The 21,092-nt window shown below is 45.5% G+C and overlaps 1 protein-coding gene across 4 annotated transcripts in view; it reads right to left on the bottom strand.

The window, feature by feature from the left end:
* The window catches only part of FARS2 (phenylalanyl-tRNA synthetase 2, mitochondrial), a 1,040,929-nt gene that overhangs the window by 168,087 nt on the left and 851,750 nt on the right, over window positions 1-21,092 (bottom strand). The window contains exons 9-10 of one of the 4 annotated variants that reach the window (XM_063923085.1): window positions 11,782-11,942; window positions 2,184-2,873 (exon numbers count right to left, since the gene is read on the bottom strand). The exons of 1 other annotated variant lie outside the window; for it this stretch is intronic. In XM_063923085.1, coding sequence (XP_063779155.1) covers window positions 2,863-2,873; window positions 11,782-11,942 — 172 coding nt within the window. In that variant the 3' untranslated portion in view covers window positions 2,184-2,862. Of the gene's footprint in view, window positions 1-2,183; window positions 2,874-11,781; window positions 11,943-21,092 lie in introns of those variants that run through there. 2 more of the 4 variants (XM_063923088.1, XM_063923086.1) reach the window with 2 other exon arrangements.

Below are 21,092 nucleotides of genomic sequence, written 5' to 3'. Positions count from 1 at the left end.
CTGCACGCAGGTGAGTTCACTTCTTCTCCCCTCTGTCCCTCGTTGCAGTGATCCTGTTGCCAGCAGGAATCACTGTAAAATAAAAAACCTAAGCTAAACTCTCTAAGCAGCTCTTTATGAGAGCCACCTAGAATTGCACCCTTCTCGGCCGGGCACAAAAATCTAACTGGAGTCTGGAGGAGGGTCATAGGGGGAGGAGCCAGTACACACCACCTGACCTGTAAAAGCTTTACTTTTGTGCCCTGTCTCCTGCGGAGCCGCTATTCCCCATGGTCCTTTCAGGAACCCCAGCATCCACTTAGGACGATAGAGAAATAATAATAAAAATATGAACAATATATGAAATTTTACCTAAAGTATTTAGGTGGGTACACACTTAGCGATAAATTAAATGACGTGGCTCATTTTGACCCTTCCTGAGCGACGTTGTTTACTTAATCGCTAAGTGTGTATGCCACCACCGACGAGCGATGCGCGGCCCCGCAGGTCTTTAACGACCCTCGCTGTCAGCTGTGCATGCAGCTCAATTTGGACTGTCGGCCAAAAACTGCATGCACGGCCGGACGCAGCATGACATCACTGAGCAATATCATTTGCATATCGCTCAGTGTGTACGCACTGCCGCCGACAGCCCCAGTAGGGAAGGTAACACGCTAGGCGATGTCGCTCATAGAGCACACCCACCCTTTTGCACCCGGACTGTGGAAACTTAAGCACCTCCAGTATTTAGTGCTGTGTCAGAATCTGTGATCTGTCTGGATTTGGTTCAGGACCCGAGGCAGTAAAGCTAGGTATACACTGGAGCGATGTTGGGCCGATATGCCGTTACCCTACATTGCTCAGTGAGTACGCATGATTGCATGCTCTCGCTGGTAGCTGGCGACTGTCGCTTGTCGTCCATGCTGCACATCAAACCTAGTGATATCGCTAATGATTTTGTGCCTATCGTGCAGTGTGTACAGCTAACCAGATAACAAATGTCAGATAAATATGAGTCTCACAGTATGAAGCTGAATGGTTAAGTGTTAACTTTGTGCATCAATAAGATCTATGGATGTAACTTTCTGTATCGCATGAGCTAATGGTATCGTTTTACTTATATTTAACACAACAAATAGACACCAGATTGCGTCCTAGGCGCTTAAAGAAATAGATAATTTGTACAATACGTTCCTTTTTGGAGATAGGATGACCTCAGAATTGGTTCCCGCCTTGTATTGTAATCTCGTCCGATTGTATTGTGCCGTGATTATTCAAACATGCGGAAGAAAAAAAATAGCATACAATGTGTAGTATTTCTAATAGTCCAATAATGCCAGACAAATGAGGAATGGTTGTAGTGAGAAAGATGCTCCACAGATATCTTGCGTACCCCACTCACAATAAGGTGAATGTAGGTGTATCCATAAAGGTATCTTTTAGTGTGGTAATGTTAACTGCATCCAGACAACCAGACACTATATTGTGATGGTTTAATCAAACACAGGCGTACCCAAAACTCACACAAAGGAAGCAGAGGGCACTCCTTGAAAGGTATCTTTTACATTCAATTTTCTTCAAAGAAATAAAGCGTACCCCAACTCACACTGGCACAGAGAGTTGTAATCCCATCAAGGTTTCTTTATTCCGTAGTAGTGCTGTCAATAGACTTCAGTGCTTTGGTTTAATAACTCGCAGATATGCGGAAAAAAGGAAGTAACAACAAACAATGTGTGATATTGTTTCAAACCAAAAAAATGCACAGGATAGAAGGCACCGATACTACGTGGGACAATCGTGTTTAACGTACCCCACTCACATCAAAAAGGGTAATGGTAAGCCCATAAAGGTATCTTTCACATGGAAGCTGCCATACACTATAAAGTAGAGGCTTGATCTAAGATGGATTGCTGTATGCAGGCGTACCCCAACTCACACTGGATAGATGGCATACGTTCCTATAGCAGTATCTTTCACACTGTGGCACTCAAATATAGGCGTACCCAAACTCACGTTGCAGTGGAATAGATGAATCCTATCAAGGTATCTTTTAAGGGCTCAAAAGCCTTCTCCAATCAGTGTATAATGGTGGGCAGATTCACAAAAAAAATATGTACAAATTTTTCCAAAAGAAAATAAAATGTCCATAAAAACAAAAATGTGCTTTATTCCAATCCAACAGAACAAAAGGTTTTTCAGATAAGAGAAAAATCCAGGTTCAATGTAAAACAATAAAAGTCCATAAAAAATATTTTCTATTAACCGCTAAAAAATACTTGAGAAAGAAAAATGGAAATCTTGCTACTCACAGTCCAGATAATGTCGACGCGTTTCGGTCGTGAGACCTTTGTCGAGACATATCTGAACTGTGAGGAGACTAGGTATTTATAAGGCCACTGGCCTATCTGTGAGTAGCAGGAAGTGATGCCGTCAATTAGCCAACTTCCTGTTCCTTAATTTCATTAATCATCACATTATGAGCAAAAGGCATAAAAGATATAGAATACATTGCAGTTTAAATGATGTTATTAAAAACATATCCATAAAATTCATATATTTGGCACAGAAGCATTCATTCTTAATCAATCGCACTGGTCACGCTTGGCCTTATGGGATTCGTAGTTCTCTGCATCGAATTTGAGGTCCATATATGGTATTTCCGCCGGAACTGGAAGCGGAAATGACGTCACGGTCACTCATGCCAGCGCAATTTTCCGATGCATTCTGGTCTTTGTAGTTTGGTGTCCCGGACTTAATGGATAGCTGTGTACCATAACAATATGGTATTTCCGCCGAAACCGGAAGCGGAAATGACGTATCGGCCGCTCGTGTCAGCGCAATTATCTCAATGCATTCTGGTCTTTGTAGTCTGGTGTCCCGGACTCAATAGATAACTGTGTGCCATAACAGTAAAGAGAGCATTTAGGGGAGAACACAAAGAACAATCACCGCATTATAGCAATACTTTAAAAAACAGTGTAATAAAACAATATCATATATTAGTGATTAATATGGACACTAATGACATCAGTTAAAAAAATATATAATAATGGAAATTACAAAAAATAAAAAAATATAGTGAAAGTAGGGCATAAAAACCGCTACTTAATGAAATGCTTCCCGGTCTCATTTGTAAACATATAATATTAGCAACCCTCATACAGCCCATAATTAACGTTATTTTCAAATATATGTATTAGGGTATTTCTGGTTGTATCATATCTAAGATATGTCTATAAGAACCATTTAAGCTCAAAGTCACTGTTGAGCCCTGTTGGAATGAGGGTATTATATGTGAAGATAGCCTTCATTTCTGCTTTGGCAAGTTGGGACAATGTGTCCCTGTATCTGATATTATTTTTTATGTGTTTAATTCCATAGAAGCCCACAATGTTAGAAATTGCACAATTGTGGACCTTTTTGAAATGCAGTGAGAGAGAATGAGTCTCCAGGCCTTTTTTAATATTTCTTATATGTTCGCCCATCCTCACTTTTAAATCTCTAGTGGTTCTTCCGATGTAAAAAAGTGAGCAGGTACATTTTATAGCATAAACTACATTTTTAGTGTGACAAGTGATAAAATCTATGATTTTCACTTCAGTGTCGTTTATGCAAATGCTTTCGATCTTATTATGTCCCTCACTGGTGATATTTTTGCAACCTTGACATCCCCCACATCTGTAAAAACCTTTTGAGGTGATCCTTGATAAAAGTTGCACGGAGGGGAGACTGCTGGAGACAAGTTTGGATTTCAAATTGGGTGCTCTACGGTATATGTGAATAGGTTTTTCTGGGACAAGGGTGCCTATGACAGGGTCTTTCCGTAAGAGATCCCAATGTTTCCTGAATACCCCTTCAATCATACGGTGTTGAGAGGTGAACCCTGTGATGAATGCCCAGTCGAATTTGGAATCCTTTTTTAGGTCCAAATCGCTGTTGGTTTTTTTCTCAAGGAGGCTCTCTCTATTGATGTCCACAATTTTGGCTTTGGCAGTATCAATCTTGTCTCGATCATACCCACATGCCACAAATTTTTCTGTCATGGCATGTGCCTGTAATTCGAAAACTTTGTTGTCAGTACAGTTGCGTTTAAGACGTTTAAATTGACCTGTGGGAATCGAGTTCAGCCAGTTGTTGTGATGACAACTGGTAGCCTCAATAAAAGTACTAGAATCCGTGGGTTTGGAGTATGTTCTGGTGTGAATTGTATTGTCTTCTATATAGACGGTTATGTCCAGAAAGTTGATACTTGTATTGCTGTTTTCAAAAGTGAGTTTAATATTTAAATTGTTGGTATTCAGAAAGGAACAGAATTCAAACAAAGAATTCATCTCGCCCTTCCAGACGAAAAATATGTTGTCTATATATCTGGCATAGGACACCAGATCCGCCCCAAATGGGTTGTTGGACCAGATGTTGTTCAGTTCCCACAAACCCATAAACAAGTTTGCATAGCTTGGGGCGAATCTGGTGCCCATAGCCGTGCCCGTTTTTTGAATGTAGAAGTCGCTCCCAAACATAAAGAAATTATTATTGAGAATAAAGGTTATACCTTCTACCACCAACTCTTGAAGGTCTTTGGATAAATTGGACATGTTAAGAAAGTGTTTAACTGCTTGTATGCCGTCTGAATGGTCAATGATGGTATAAAGCGAGCTTACGTCCGCTGTTACCAAAATATAGTTACTCTGCCATTGGATCTTTTCTAACTGGCATAGGAAATCCCCAGTATCTTTCAAGTGTGATTTGTTTTGAACCACTAGTGGTTGTAAAATAAAATCAATAAACTTGGAGAGATTAGATGTTATCGAATCAACCCCTGAGATAATGGGTCTCCCCGGTGGTGCTGTTGCATGCTTGTGTATTTTCGGTAGAATATACATCACTGGTACTGTGGGATTCTCGATGTAAAGAAATTTCGCCTCCTTGGTGGTGATTGTACCCTTTTTCTCAAACTTCTCTATCATTTCCTTGAGTTTGGATAAGACTTGTTCAGTGGGGTTGTTTCTTAATTTCCTATATGTAGATACGTCATTGAGTTGGCGTAGGACCTCTCGTTCATAGTCCTCAAGGTCCATGAGGACTATGCCTCCACCTTTATCTGTAGGTTTAATAACCACAGTGTTCAAATCTTTTAAATCCTTTAGAGCTTTTCTTTCCTTGTATGTAAGGTTACATCTTGACTGTTGGTTCTTTTTGGTAGATTTGTCTGAAAGATGTTTGCAATCTTCAATGACCAAAGAGCCAAAAGTCTCTATAAATGGGCCCTGTAGATATTTGGGGTAAAAAATAGATTTTGGCTTGAAAGGGGTCACTGGTGATGGTTCTACTTCATTATTAGCTTCCTGGTTTGCAAAAAATTTCTTAATCGTTAATTTCCGTAAAAATCTTTGTATGTCAAGATAAATGTCAAAGGGGTTGGTGAAATTAGTAGGGGAATACTTCAAACCAGTGGCCTTATAAATACCTAGTCTCCTCACAGTTCAGATATGTCTTGACAAAGGTCTCACGACCGAAACGCGTCGACATTATCTGGACTGTGAGTAGCAAGATTTCCATTTTTCTTTCTCAAGTATTTTTTAGCGGTTAATAGAAAATATTTTTTATGGACTTTTATTGTTTTACATTGAACCTGGATTTTTCTCTTATCTGAAAAACCTTTTGTTCTGTTGGATTGGAATAAAGCACATTTTTGTTTTTATGGACATTTTATTTTCTTTTGGAAAAATTTGTACATATTTTTTTTGTGAATCTGCCCACCATTATACACTGATTGGAGAAGGCTTTTGAGCCCTTAAAAGATACCTTGATAGGATTCATCTATTCCACTGCAACGTGAGTTTGGGTACGCCTATATTTGAGTGCCACAGTGTGAAAGATACTGCTATAGGAACGTATGCCATCTATCCAGTGTGAGTTGGGGTACGCCTGCATACAGCAATCCATCTTAGATCAAGCCTCTACTTTATAGTGTATGGCAGCTTCCATGTGAAAGATACCTTTATGGGCTTACCATTACCCTTTTTGATGTGAGTGGGGTACGTTAAACACGATTGTCCCACGTAGTATCGGTGCCTTCTATCCTGTGCATTTTTTTGGTTTGAAACAATATCACACATTGTTTGTTGTTACTTCCTTTTTTCCGCATATCTGCGAGTTATTAAACCAAAGCACTGAAGTCTATTGACAGCACTACTACGGAATAAAGAAACCTTGATGGGATTACAACTCTCTGTGCCAGTGTGAGTTGGGGTACGCTTTATTTCTTTGAAGAAAATTGAATGTAAAAGATACCTTTCAAGGAGTGCCCTCTGCTTCCTTTGTGTGAGTTTTGGGTACGCCTGTGTTTGATTAAACCATCACAATATAGTGTCTGGTTGTCTGGATGCAGTTAACATTACCACACTAAAAGATACCTTTATGGATACACCTACATTCACCTTATTGTGAGTGGGGTACGCAAGATATCTGTGGAGCATCTTTCTCACTACAACCATTCCTCATTTGTCTGGCATTATTGGACTATTAGAAATACTACACATTGTATGCTATTTTTTTTCTTCCGCATGTTTGAATAATCACGGCACAATACAATCGGACGAGATTACAATACAAGGCGGGAACCAATTCTGAGGTCATCCTATCTCCAAAAAGGAACGTATTGTACAAATTATCTATTTCTTTAAGCGCCTAGGACGCAATCTGGTGTCTATTTGTTGTGTTAAATATCTGTGTTTTGTAAATGTGGTGGCATTTATTCTGACACCAGAAGTGTACAGGCGGCTTTGCGCCCAGGGGACTTGTCTGACTGTTTCTAGTCTTCTATCGTTTTACTTATGTCTGCAAGTGTGCTACAACAAATATACTTTGAACAGAACTTACATGGTGGTTATACAGGGGTCAGATGTATAGCAAATGATGGATGTAGTCTCCACTTGACAAGTCACCCATACTCGACTGCCATTTGGTCCTTCATGCTTATAATTATAAAGTGATGAGCGGGTTCGATTCCTCGGAATCCGAACCCCCCCGAACTTCACCCATTTTACACGGTTCCGAGGCAGACTCGGTTCCTCCCGCCTTGCTCGGTTAACCCGAGCGCGCACGAACGTCATTATCCCGCTGTCGGATTCTCGCGAGATTCGTATTCTATACCGCCATTTTCACTCGTGCATTGGAGATGATAGGGAGAGGACGTGCAGCGTTCTCTCAGTTTCTGTGTTCAGTGTGCTGCAAATATCTGTGCTCAGTGTGGTGAAAATATCTACGTTCTCTGCCTGAAAAACTCTCCATATCTGTACTGCACTGTAGTATATAGTAGGACAGTGCAGAATTTTGCTGACCAGTGACCACCAGTATTATATAGCAGTACGGTACAGTAGTGCTGACCACCAGTATATAATATATAGCAGTACGGTACAGTAGGCCACTGCTCTACCTACCTCTGTGTCGTCAAGTATACTATCCATCCATACCTGTGGTGCATTTTAGTTGTGCGCAGTATATATAGTATGAGGACAGTGCAAAATTTTGCTGACCGCCAGTATATAATATATAGCAGTACGGTACAGTAGGCCACTGCTCTACCTACCTCTGTGTCGTCAAGTATACTATCCATCCATACCTGTGCTGCATTTTAGTTGTGCGCAGTATATAGTAGGAGGGGACAGTGCAGAATGTTGCTGTGACCACCAGTATATATATATAGCAGTACGGTACAGTAGTCCACTGCTCTACCTCTGTGTCGTCAAGTATACTACAAAAGTTCAGTAAAATGACCCAAAAATCAAAATTAAAAGCGTCTGAGGAGAAGCGTAAACTTGCCAATATGCCATTTACGACACGGAGTGGCAAGGAACGGCTGAGGCCCTGGCCTATGTTCATGGCTAGTGGTTCAGATTCACATGAGGATGGAAGCACTCATCCTCTCGCTAGAAAACTGCAGTGCCACTCCTAGATGGGCCAGGTGTTTGTGTCGGCCACTTGGGTCGCTTAGCTTAGCCATCTAGCGACCTTGGTGCGCCTTTTTTTTTCTTTGCATCATGTGCTGTTTGGGGACTATTTTTTGAAGTGCCATCCTGTCTGACACTGCAGTGCCACTCCTAGATGGGCCAGGTGTTTGTGTCGGCCACTTGGGTCGCTTAGCTTAGCCATCCAGCGACCTTGGTGCACCTCTTTTTTTCTTTGCATCATGTGCTGTTTGGGGCCTATTTTTTTAAATCGCCCATCCTGTCTGACACTGCAGTGCCACTCCTAGATGGGCCAGGTGTTTGTGTCGGCCACTTGGGTCGCTAAGCTTAGCCATCCAGCGACCTTGGTGCACCTCTTTTTTTCTTAGCATCATGTGCTGTTTGGGGACTATTTTTTGAAGTGCCATTCTGTCTGACACTGCAGTGCCACTCCTAGATGGGCCAGGTGTTTGTGTCGGCCACTTGGGTCGCTTAGCTTAGCCATCCAGTGACCTCGGTGCAAATTTTAGGACTAAAAATAATATTGTGAGGTGTGAGGTGTTCAGAATAAACTGGAAATGAGTGGAAATCATGGTTATTGAGGTTAATAATACTATGGGATCAAAATGACCCCCAAATTCTATGATTTAAGCTGTTTTTGAGGGTTTTTTGTAAAAAAACACCCGAATCCAAAACACACCCGAATCCGACAAAAATTTGTCAGGGAGGTTTTGCCAAAACGCGTCCGCATCCAAAACACGGCCGCGGAACCGAATCCAAAACCGAAACTTCCGGTGCACATCACTAATTAGAAATAGTGCTGTGCCTAGATATTAGCAATAAGTCTTTTTAAGGTATACTGTGCGATTATGTCTGGTTTCAGCTGTGACACTCTGTGGGTTGGACAATGCCTATTTAAACCTTGAGTATGTGTAACAAAGTTGTCTCTCAGTTAGTGGACTGAGGCAGCCACATGTATGCATATGAAAAAAACAACTATGCTGTTTCATCTGATCCTGGCTTACCCTCTGATTGTCTGCGATTACACATACTATATGTTGTAGCGATTTTACGTCACCTTCATGCCATTCCAAGAATGGAGTGGCATGAATATTGTTCTAGTTTGTACAGAAGCAGTGACACATCGCTAGCGACCCAATGATACAACATATCGTTAGGTCATTAGCAAGATTGCAGTATGTGTATGTTCAATATCGCTTGTTTTGGGCTCAAGAGAAATCGTTAGTAAAGTTGTAACGATTGCTGGTCGCACCCTTATATGACTGGAGGCCATGTGGTGGAAACTTGGCGGTTTAATAACGTTTCTTCAAATCAGTGATAAAAGGAACTGCAAACAATGGATACAGATCTCAGATAGGACACAATAAACAGTCTCTGATTACCAGAGAGGCTGGCAAATATGATCACTTTAGAATACTGCAGAGACTGTCCAACAGAATATACTGGATGTAATAGTCTCTTTAATAAACAAAGTCCAGGACAAATTGTAACCACTGAATAGTGGAGCACTTGGCTCAGGCAGCAGCAGCTAGAGTTACAGGCAGAATGGAGTTATCTAAGATGAAGGCAAGTATCTCTGCAGGATGGATATCTGTGGACAATGCTCTGATGATCTGGTACCAACTGCAGACTAAGGTGTTAGATGAGTAGGCAGACCACTAGGTACACAGTAACATACTGGAGTATAGAACAGTGCTCTAGAAGACAGGCTGGCACTTGAGGGTGTCACTGATATCAAACCAGATGGGAGAAACAGGACTCTGCAGACAAATGTGAACTGCACAAGCTGAGCAGACTGCTGTAAATGAACACAGGTTCACACAGGAGAGATTAGCTGGTAACTGGCACACAGGATTTAGTGTATTATTCTCAGCTGTGCAATTTAGCACTTCCCACAGGATTGAGGATAGTACTCAGCATAAGAATGCGCTGTTTTCAGCTGAACTATCTGGAACTGGAAGCAATAGTTAGCACAAGAGTCTATGGACAGGAAACAGTAGGACTTGCTGACACTGGAGATAAACACAGCAGCAGGTAGAATACTGAACTGTGGAACCAAACTCTGGATACGGCATACTGTGACAAGCAGGCAGGATACAGCAGAAGTTGTTCTGGCAATGAGTAGTGGCCAGGGAGAGGCATACATAGAGAGTCCTGGCTGCTGAGAGGTCTCTGGAGTCATGTGAAGGAGATCAGGACTGGAATTGGTTGACCAGCAGTCAGCTGATCTCAAGCAAGGTCATTAAACCCATTTCCCACCAGTGCCTGATCCACATAAAGACAACACTCTTTATTATATGTGTTGGAACATGTTCTGACAGTCTAGATGAGTGATGCACTGCCATGAAACAACAACGCCTGGTGCAGAAAGGGGCTTTACCAGTCCAGCGTGTGACATGCTGCAACTAAACATGTCTTTCCATGACTATTTTTATGAAGGAGAACTATGCACCCATTTAAAATTTGACTCCTATGTCTACAGTTTGCTGGCAAGCATGTTGAAGACCCCACATACTTGAAACATTTGCTTGTTTGTGATGCTGTGATTGTCCGTTGTGGCCTCAATATTAGACAGAGTACTATGTTTTGCATAAACCTACCATGAAGTATAGTGGTCAAAGTATACCACAATGGGTATGTTCCTGTTAAGTCTGTGATTTATAATTCAATAAGGGTTTTCATGTAACCAGGACAGTGAGTGTTGCATGCTTCTTTACTGAAAAACTGCAGGAAGCCAAAGACATGGAATTGATATTCATACGCCAACTATTACAAACACAAAATAAGATCTGTTGTAACCTTCCACTGGAATACCTATACTCCAATGGGAACCATGTGCAGCATACCTCCCAACATTTCTGAATAGGAGTCTGGGACAACTGGGCGTGGCTTCGTGGGAGTGCCACTATTGTGAGCCACGCACTCCATTTTCGTGAGCCTCCCAACTCCCCCCCCCCCCCCCCACCGCGGGACACTGCAGCCCTCAGGTGAGACAGCGGGAAAGTCCCCAAAAAACGGCACTGCCCAGCGAAAATAGGGACAGTTGGGTGGTATGTACACACCACAGTTCCTCTGTTTTAGGCACTGAATAACTGGAGAAAAATGGATGAATCAACATAAAACATGTTGCAGCTTGCAACAAATATATGACTTTGGAGAAGATTTACATGCCAGCAGGACAATAACCCAAAGCATACAGAAAAATCCACACAAAGGGGGCTTAAATACAATCTAAAATACTGAGTGGACAGTATTCAACAAGTATTTTGTGCTAATCAATTAATAGAGCGCTTGGACTAATTTTTATTCCAGAATGTATGAAGAAAACCTATGAGAAGAAACAAGCAGTAGACTACATTATTTTACTGTAAAGGCAAGTAAGGACTGCGCAATTAAAATTCTGCTGTGCAGTGCATCTTCAAGAAATATAGTAGATGGGTTAAAAATAATTTTATTAGGTCAAGAAACTGTTCCTTCGAATCAAGTGAAATAAAAGGCAACAAGAATGCAGTATTCCACAATGGCACATAAACTACTCGAATGAACAGATTTTACCAAATCATAAAATAAAATCAATGGAGCGGCTTTGAAGTTAGCAGTGCAGTAATGTAATAATGGTGAAAAGAGAGCAACTGCCTGTAGAGACAGCAATAATATTGTCATTCTGCAGATAAAATGTGTTTCTTTATACTTCTAAAAACAATGTGGAGTTTGATATATACTTTATAACCTACCTCACCTACTCACAGGTGTATTTCGTGCACAATTTTTTTTTAAAATGTATTATATCCAGTAAATTACATGCTTTATAATGCTACCCCTGGTATAATACCTGTAATGGCTGATTTGGTAAACTGACCAGGTGAAGAGGAAGCACTGTATTCAATTTCAAAAAATGATTGTGGGTCAGATTCAATTGTATGCAGAAGCTGCGTCATCACTGCAGAAGGCCGATTCTTCTTGCAGCCGACAGAGATGTGTGCAAATGACTGGCTTTAAAAAAACATTATAAAGAGTTAATCTCTAATAAATATGTGAGTACAGATGTAGCCATGCTCATTTTGCTGCATGCTGCATGGTGTGCCGGGCTGCAACTATTCGCAGCCAGCGACCACTCCATCAGAGACGTGCAGTCAGGGGAGGCAGTGCCTCCCCTGTCATAATGATTAAGATAATACAAAGAAGATGCATATGACACATATTCTGTGTCATATGTATCTTCTTAATATTATTCTTAGCGTTGCTGTTTTGTATATGTGTTTGGGAGGCACCGATCGTGGTGCCTCCCGTTGTCACTGGGGAAAGTATGGGGAGCGTGGGGCGGGCACGGGCGGGGACTAGCCATGGGCTGTAAAAGCCCATTGAAAATATATGGGAAAGCGGCACCATTAGTGGTGCCGCTTTCATACAGGGACGTGCTTTCAACCTATGAAAGCACGTCCCTGTCAGTGAGGCCACAGTGATTGGCCAGCGGATCCGTCACTGGATCCGCTGTCAATCACTGTGTGGGCGACGCTGGCGGAGGAGGTGCGGGCAGCTGGATGCGGCGATGGTGCGGGCGGCGGGATGCGGCGGTGGAGCGGGCGTCGGCGGTGCGGGTTGCGGCGGCGGAAATTACCTTTATCCTGCAGAGTTTGGCAGCGGAGCGGTTCCAGTTTAAAAAATGGCGCCTCAGCGTCATTTTTTAAATTCAAGATGGCCGCCGCGAGCCAATCACGGCTCGCCGCGTCATCGCCCCGCCCCCTCCGGCTGACTTATATAAGTCAGCGCGAGGCGGAGGAGAGTCAGTCCGACGGCGGAGGAGGAGCTGTGAAGAGCTCCTGAAGAATGAAGACGCCGGAAGTCCTGGCTGGGCGGCGGCTATGCAAAAGAGCTTAGCAGCCGCCGCCCGACAGGTGAAGACGCTGGAAGCCCTGGGGAGGTGGCGACCCCCCCCAGGTGAAGACGCCGGAAGCCCTGGGAAGGCGGCGGCCACGCAAAAGAGCTTAAAGGCCGCCGCCCCCAGGTGAAGACCCAGTTTAATAAAGCTTATTTTCAAGACTGTGTGGTGTTTTTATTTTAATATTTTCTTTACAGGTGGACTACAGGTGCCAGCGGGCACTTTATGTCCAGGCATGCTGGCACTTGTGGTTCTCCAAGTGCCAGCATGCTGGGGCAGGCTTGCTGGGACCTGTAGGCTACCTGTAAAGAACAATATTACTATTCTTTGCAGGTGGACTACAGGTGCCAGCAGGGCCTTTGTGTCCGGGCATGCTGGCACTTGTGGTTCTCCAAGTGCCAGCATGCTGGGGCAGGCTTGCTGGGACCTGTAGGCTACCTGTAAAGAACAATATTACTATTCTTTGCAGGTGGACTACAGGTGCCAGCAGGGCCTTTGTGTCCGGGCATGCTGGCACTTGTGGTTCTCCAAGTGCCAGCATGCTGGGGCAGGCTTGCTGGGACCTGTAGGCCTCCTGTAAACAACAATATTAACACACAATGAACCCCGCACCCACCGCCACCAGGGGTGCGGGGCATAGCACTGGGCTATCAGCCCAGTGCTGGTTATTGCTCGGGAGGGGGGACCCCATTTTTCTTTTTTGGGGTTCCCACTTTCCGAGGAATTCCAACCCTGGGCTGACTGGCTGGGGGGCAGATTAATGTTATGGCAGGGGGACCCCACACTGAGTGTCTCCCCTGCTATGGCATTACTCCCCCTGGCTGGTTCTGCCTAGTGCTGGTTTTACTGGTGTGTTGGGGGACCACACTTTTTTTTTTTTCAGGGGGGGGGGGGGAGGGCTTGTTAGCTGCCAGTGCCTCCCCAACCAGTGACCTCACCGCACGTCACTGCACTACATTAATTCCTAATGGAATTAATGGAGCGATTGCTGGCTGCGAATAGTCACAGCCCGGCGCGCCATGAAGCATGTCGCATAGCAACAAAGATGAGCATGGCTACATCTGTACTTATAACAGCATTCCTTTCTCACACAGTTGTTCAGTTCCAACAATTCCCATATCTGTGCTGGGGCAAATGCAGGATTTATAAAGGGGGGTTTCTAAATGCATTCCACAATCTCCCACTCTGCAGAACATTGGAGTAAGTGCGTGAGTCTGGGAGGAGGGTTGACAAACCTATTACCGATACTGGACATACTGTATATGTACACATTGGTCGTTTTATACAATAAATATACAGATGGTCTACAGTATAGGCTGTACCAAACATATTTAATATAAATAACAGATGTGGTCAGAAAAAGGTTAAACATCCCATAATATATAAATACACATACATAACAGAACCTATAGGAGACAGAAAATAAGAATTTACTCACCGGTAATTCTATTTCTCGTAGTCCGTAGTGGATGCTGGGGACTCCGTAAGGACCATGGGGAATAGACGGGCTCCGCAGGAGACTGGGCACTCTAAAAGAAAGATTAGGTACTATCTGGTGTGCACTGGCTCCTCCCTCTATGCCCCTCCTCCAGACCTCAGTTAGGGAAACTGTGCCCGGAAGAGCTGACACTACAAGGAAAGGATTTGGAATCCAGGGTAAGACTGATACCAGCCACACCAATCACACCGTACAACTTGTGATAACCATACCCAGTTAACAGTATGAACAACAACTGAGCCTCATTCAACGGATGGCTCATAACAATAACCCTTTAGTAAGCAATAACTATATACACGTATTGCAGAAGAAGTCCGCACTTGGGACGGGCGCCCAGCATCCACTACGGACTACGAGAAATAGAATTACCGGTGAGTAAATTCTTATTTTCTCTGACGTCCTAGTGGATGCTGGGGACTCCGTAAGGACCATGGGGATTATACCAAAGCTCCCAAACGGGCGGGAGAGTGCGGATGACTCTGCAGCACCGAATGAGCAAACTCAAGGACCTCCTCAGCCAGGGTATCAAACTTGTAGAACTTAGCAAATGTGTTTGAACCCGACCAAGTAGCTGCTCGGCAAAGCTGTAAAGCCGAGACCCCTCGGGCAGCCGCCCAAGACGAGCCCACCTTCCTTGTGGAATGGGCTTTCACTGATTTTGGATGCGGCAATCCTGCCGCAGAATGAGCCTGCTGAATCGTGTTACAGATCCAGCGAGCAATAGTTTGCTTTGAAGCAGGGGCACCCAGCTTGTTGGGTGCATACAGGATAAACAGCGAGTCAGTCTTCCTGACACTAGCCGTTCTAGTTACATAAATCTTCAAAGCCCGGACTACGTCCAGCAACTTGGATTCCTCCAAGTCACGCGTAGCCGCAGGCACCACAATAGGTTGGTTCAAATGACACGATGATACCACCTTAGGGAGAAATTGGGGACGAGTCCGCAATTTTGCCCTGTCCATATGGAAGATCAGATAGGGGCTTTTACATGACAAAGCCGCCAATTCTGACACCCGCCTAGCCGATGCTAAGGCCAACAGCATGACCACTTTCCACGTGAGGAATTTTAAGTGGCTCAAACCAGTGGGATTTCAGGAAATCCAACACAACGTTAAGATCCCAAGGTGCCACTGGTGGCACAAAAGGAGGCTGAAAATGCAGCACTCCCTTTACAAATGTCTGAACCTCAGGCAGTGAAGCCAGTTCTTTTTGAAAGAAAATTTGAGGCCCATAGTCACACCTGACTGTAGGAAGTGCAGAAATCGACCCAACTGGAAATCCTCTGTAGGGGCCTTCCTGGCCTCACACCAAGCAACATATTTTCGCCATATGCGGTGATAATGCTTTGCTGTCACATCCTTCCTAGCTCTTATCAGCGTAGGAATTACTTCCTCCGGAATACCCTTTTCCGCTAGGATCCGGCGTTCAACCGCCATGCCGTCAAACGCAGTCGCGGTAAGTCTTGGAACAGACAGGGTCCCTGTTGCAACAGGTCCTGTCTGAGAGGCAGAGGCCATGGGTCCTCTGTGATCATCTCTTGTAGCTCTGGGTACCAAGTCCGTCTTGGCCAATCCGGAACGATGAGAATTGTTCTCACTCCTCTTTTTCTTACTATTCTCAGCACCTTGGGTATGAGAGGAAGAGGAGGAAACACATAGACCGACTGGAACACCCACGGTGTTACCAGTGCGTCCACAGCTATCGCCTGAGGGTCCCTCGACCTGGCGCAATATCTTTTTAGCTTTTTGTTTAAGCGGGACGCCATCATTTCCACCTGTGGCCGTTCCCACCGATTTGCAATCTGCTCGAAGACTTCTTGATGAAGTCCCCACTCTCCTGGGTGGAGGTCGTGCCAGCTGAGGAAGTCTGCTTCCCAGTTGTCCACTCCCGGAATGAACACTGCTGACAGTGTTTGCACGTGATTCTCCGCCCAACGAAGAATCCTTGTGGCTTCCGCCATTGCCACCCTGCTTCTTGTGCCGCCCTGGCGGTTTACATGGGCGACTGCCGTGATGTTGTCTGACTGAATCAGCACTGGTTGGTCTCGAAGCAGGGGCTCCGCTTGACTCAGGGCTCTTGTATATGGCCCTTAATTCCAGTATGTTTATGTGCAGACAAGTCTCCTGACTTGACCACAGGCCTTGGAAGTTTCTTCCCTGAGTGACTGCCCCCCATCTGCGGAGGCTTGCATCCGTGGTCACCAGGATCCAGTCCTGTATGCCGAACCTGCGGCCCTGGAGAAGATGAGCACTCTGCAGCCACCACAGAAGAGACACCCTGGTCCTTGGGGACAGGGTGATCAGCCGATGCATCTGAAGATGCGTTCCGGACCACTTGTCCAACAGATCCCCCTGAAAGATCCTGGCATGGATCCTGCCGAAAGGAATGGCTTCGTAAGACGCTACCATCTTTCCCAGGATTCGCGTGCAGTGATGCACCGACACCCGTTTTGGTTTCAGGAGGTCCCTGACCAGAATCACCAACTCTTGAGCCTTCTCCTCCGGGAGAAACACCTTCTTCTGTTCTGTGTCCAGAATCATACCCAGGAAGGGCAGACGCGTCGTAGGAATCAGCTGCGACTTTGGAATATTCAGAATCCAGCCGTGCCGTAGCAACACTTCCTGAGAGTGTGCTACGCTGATCAACAACTGCTCCCTGGACCTCGCCTTTATGAGGAGATCGTCCAAGTACGGGATAACTGTAACTCCTTGCTTCCGCAGGAGTACCATCATTTCGGCCATTACCTTGGTAAATACTCTCGGTGCCGTGGACAGACCAAACGGCAACGTCTGGAATTGATAATGACAGTCCTGTACCACAAACCTGAGGTACTCCTGGTGAGGTGGATAAATGGGGACATGCAAGTACGCATCCTTGATGTCCAGAGATACCATAAAATCCCCCACTTCCAGGCTTGCAATGACCGCTTTGAGCGATTCCATTTTGAACTTGAACTTTTTCATGTAGATGTTCAAGGATTTTAAATTTAGAATGGGTCTTACCGAACCGTCCGGTTTCGGTACCACAAACAGTGTGGAATAGTAACCCTTTCCCTGCTGAAGGGGGGGTACCATTATTATCACTTGCTGGAGGTACAGCTTGTGGATTGCCGCCAGGACTACCTCCCTCTCCGTGGGAGAAGCCGGTAAGGCAGATTTTAGGTAACGGTGAGGGGGGGTCACTTCGAACTCCAGCTTGTATCCCTGCGATACAATCTGTATAGCCCAAGGATCCACCTGTGAGCGAACCCACTGATTGCTGAAGTTTCGGAGACGCGCCCCCACCGCTCCTGGCTCCGCCTGTGGAGCCCCAGCGTCATGCGGTGGACTTAGTGGAAGCCGGGGAGGACTTTTGTTCCTGGGAACTAGCTGCATGGTGCAGCTTCTTTCCTCTACCCCTGCCTCTGGCAAGAAAGGATGCACCTCCGACTTTCTTGCTTCTTTGAGAACGAAAGGACTGCATTTGGTAATACGGTGCTTTCTTAGGCTGTGAGGAAACCTGTGGCAAGAAAGTCGACTTTCCAGCTGTCGCTGTGGAAACGAGGTCCGATAGTGTTTTTTAGAGTCGGCATCCCCTGTCCATTGCCGAGTCCATAAGACCCTCATGGCAGAAATGGACATTGCATTTATTCTAGAGCCCAGCAGGCAAATGTCCCTCTGGGCATCCCGCATATACAAGACGACGTCTTTAATATGGCCAAGGGTCAGCAATACGGTATCCCTGTCCAGGGTATCTAACTCCTCTGACAGAGTATCTCCATGCTGCTACAGCACTGCACATCCAGGCTGAAGCAATAGCCGGTCTCAGTAGAGTACCAGAGTGTGTATACACTGACTTCAAGATACCTTCCTGCTTTCTATCCGCAGGCTCCTTTAGAGCGGCCGTATCCTGAGACGGCAAGGCCACCCTCTTAGATAAGCGTGTCAGCGCCTTGTCAACCCTAGGGGAGGATTCCCAGCGTAACCTATCCGTTGGCGGGAAAGGGTACGCCATTATTATTCTCTTGGGAATCACCACTTTCTTATCAGGGGATGACCACGCTTCTTCACAGAACTCATTTAATTCATGTGATGGGGGAAAAGTCACTGGCTGCTTTTTCTCCCCAAACATACTTACCCTCTTGTCAGGGACAGGGTCAACCTCTGAAATGTGTAATACATTTTTCATTGCAATAATCATGTATCGGATGGCCTTGGTTATTTTAGGCTGTAATTGTGCCTCATCATCGTCGACACTGGAGTCGGACTCCGTGTCGACAACCGTGTCAACCAACTGAGAAAGTGGGCGTTTTTGAGACCCTGACGGCCTCTGAGGCGCCTGGGCAGGCCCGGGTTGAGGGCCCGGCTGTCCCCTGGCTGCAACATCATCAAACCTTTTGTGTAATGAGTTTACATTGTCATTTAAGACCTTCCACATATCCATCCAATCCGGTGTCGGCACCGACACCACATTTATCTGCACTTGCTCCGCCTCCACGTAACCCTCCTCATCAAACATGTCGACACAGCCGTACCGACTCACAGCACACACACAGGGAATGCTCTGACTGAGGACAGGACCCCACAAGGTCTTTGGGGAGACAGAGAAAGAGTATGCCAGCACACACCACAGCGCTATATAACTCAGGGATACACACTACACAAGTGATTTCCCAATAGCTGCTTAATATACACCTTTTGTGCCTAAATTTATGTGCCCCCCCCCTCTCTTTTTACCCTTCTAGTGCCAGGAGACTGCAGGGGAGAGCCTGGGGAGCGTCCTTCCAGCGGAGCTGTGAAGAAAAAATGGTGCTGGTGTGCTGAGGAAGAAGGCCCCGCCCCCTCAGCAGCGGGCTTCTGTCCCGCTGTCTGTGACTGAAAAATGGCGGGGGAGTTTACACATATGCAGTACCTGACTGTATTATGTGTATATTATGCCAAAGGTACTCTAATTGCTGCCCAGGGCGCCCCCCCCCCCACAGCGCCTTGCACCCGACAGTGACCGGAGTGTGTGGTGTGCAGTGGGAGCAATGGCGCACAGCTGCGGTGCTGTGCGCTACCTTCAATGAAGACAGGAGTGTTCAGCCGCCGATTTCACCTTTTTCCAGCTTCTGATCTTCTGGCTCTGCGAGGGGGACGGCGGCGCGGCTCCGGGAACGGACGATCGAGGACAGCTGCCTGTATTCGAACCCTCTGGAGCTAATGGTGTCCAGTAGCCTAAGAAGCGCAACCTAGCTGTGAACAGGTACGTTTGCTTCTCTCCCCTCGGTCCCATGTAGCAGTGAGTCTGTTGCCAGCAGAAGCTCACTGAAAATAAAAAACCTAACAAATACTTTCTTTAACTAGCAGGCTCAGGAGAGCCCACTAGGAGCACCCAGCTCTGGCTGGGCACAGATTCTAACTGAGGTCTGGAGGAGGGGCATAGAGGGAGGAGCCAGTGCACACCAGATAGTACCTAATCTTTCTTTTAGAGTGCCCAGTCTCCTGCGGAGCCCGTCTATTCCCCATGGTCCTTACGGAGTCCCCAGCATCCACTAGGACGTCAGAGAAATGAACATTATAAGCACACATTCTCCCACATCATATTAAGTCTCCTGTCTCTTCTTCCTGTCAGCTACTCTCTGGTCCAGTGCGGTGACTGAGGGCTCAGAACCACATACAGAGTAAACTTAGTAGAAGAAGCTGCTACCACTGGGCATGTGCAGCAGCGCTGCTCTGTCCCTTGAAATGCATGTTGTGGTGGAAGCTCAAGTAATTGTATTATATACTATTGTTATTGCGGTCATAATTTGAGCCACTGAAAAAGAGGAGGGAGGTTTCCTGGCAACCAGAAACCCCCTCTGCGTTTGCCTATGCTGTGTGGAGTTTGTATGTGAACGTGTTTTTGTGGGTTTTTCTCTAGGTACTGCAATTTATCCCACATTCTAAAGACATATATGGTAGGTAATTTCTTTCTGATTAAAATAATTGTAGCATGTGTCTAGTAATATACATTGTGTGATAGGGACAGGGGCGGATTGGGATCGAACACCAGCCCGGGAAATGTATGGAAGCAGCCCTAATGGGGGCGGAGTCTGTCGAGAGGGAGGGTCTGTCAAGAGGGCGGGGTCACTCCTCAGAGATCCTGATTCTGAAATAGACACAGTTGGGGCCTTCTTTGTTTTACATTATGCTAATGTTTACCTGCGACTTTATGAATATGCTGTTACAATGCCCTTTTCTGGTGTACAGCTGAATATACAAGTACTGATATCCCACTTTCAGTGTCTACTGACACAGCAGTTATGCCTTCAATCTACTTCTGATTTTATTGATTTTTCATTCTACAAACTCCTTTTTTTACCCTTATATGTTTCAAAGTACTGGGAGGGGGAGCACACACTACATACAGCACGGTACAGGGAGGGAGCACACACTACATACAGCACAGTACAGGGAGGGAGCACACACACTACATACAGCACAGTACAGGGAGGGAGCACACACTACATACAGCACAGTACAGAGATGGAGCACACACTACATACAGCACAGTACAGGGAAGGAGCACACACTACATACAGCACAGTACAGGGAGGGAGCACACACTACATACAGCACAGTAAAGGGAGGGGGAGCACACACTACATACAGCACAGTAAAGGGAGGGAGAGCACACACTATATACAGCACAGTACATGGAGGGAGCACACGCTACATACAGCACAGTACAGGGAGGGAGCACACACCACATACAGCACAATACAGGGAGGGAGCACCCGCCACATACAGCACAGTACAGGTAGGGA

The sequence above is a fragment of the Pseudophryne corroboree genome, chromosome 5, assembly GCF_028390025.1.
Source record: "Pseudophryne corroboree isolate aPseCor3 chromosome 5, aPseCor3.hap2, whole genome shotgun sequence".
Lineage (NCBI taxonomy): Eukaryota > Metazoa > Chordata > Amphibia > Anura > Myobatrachidae > Pseudophryne > Pseudophryne corroboree.
This window is presented reverse-complemented; position numbering and strand designations above follow the sequence as displayed.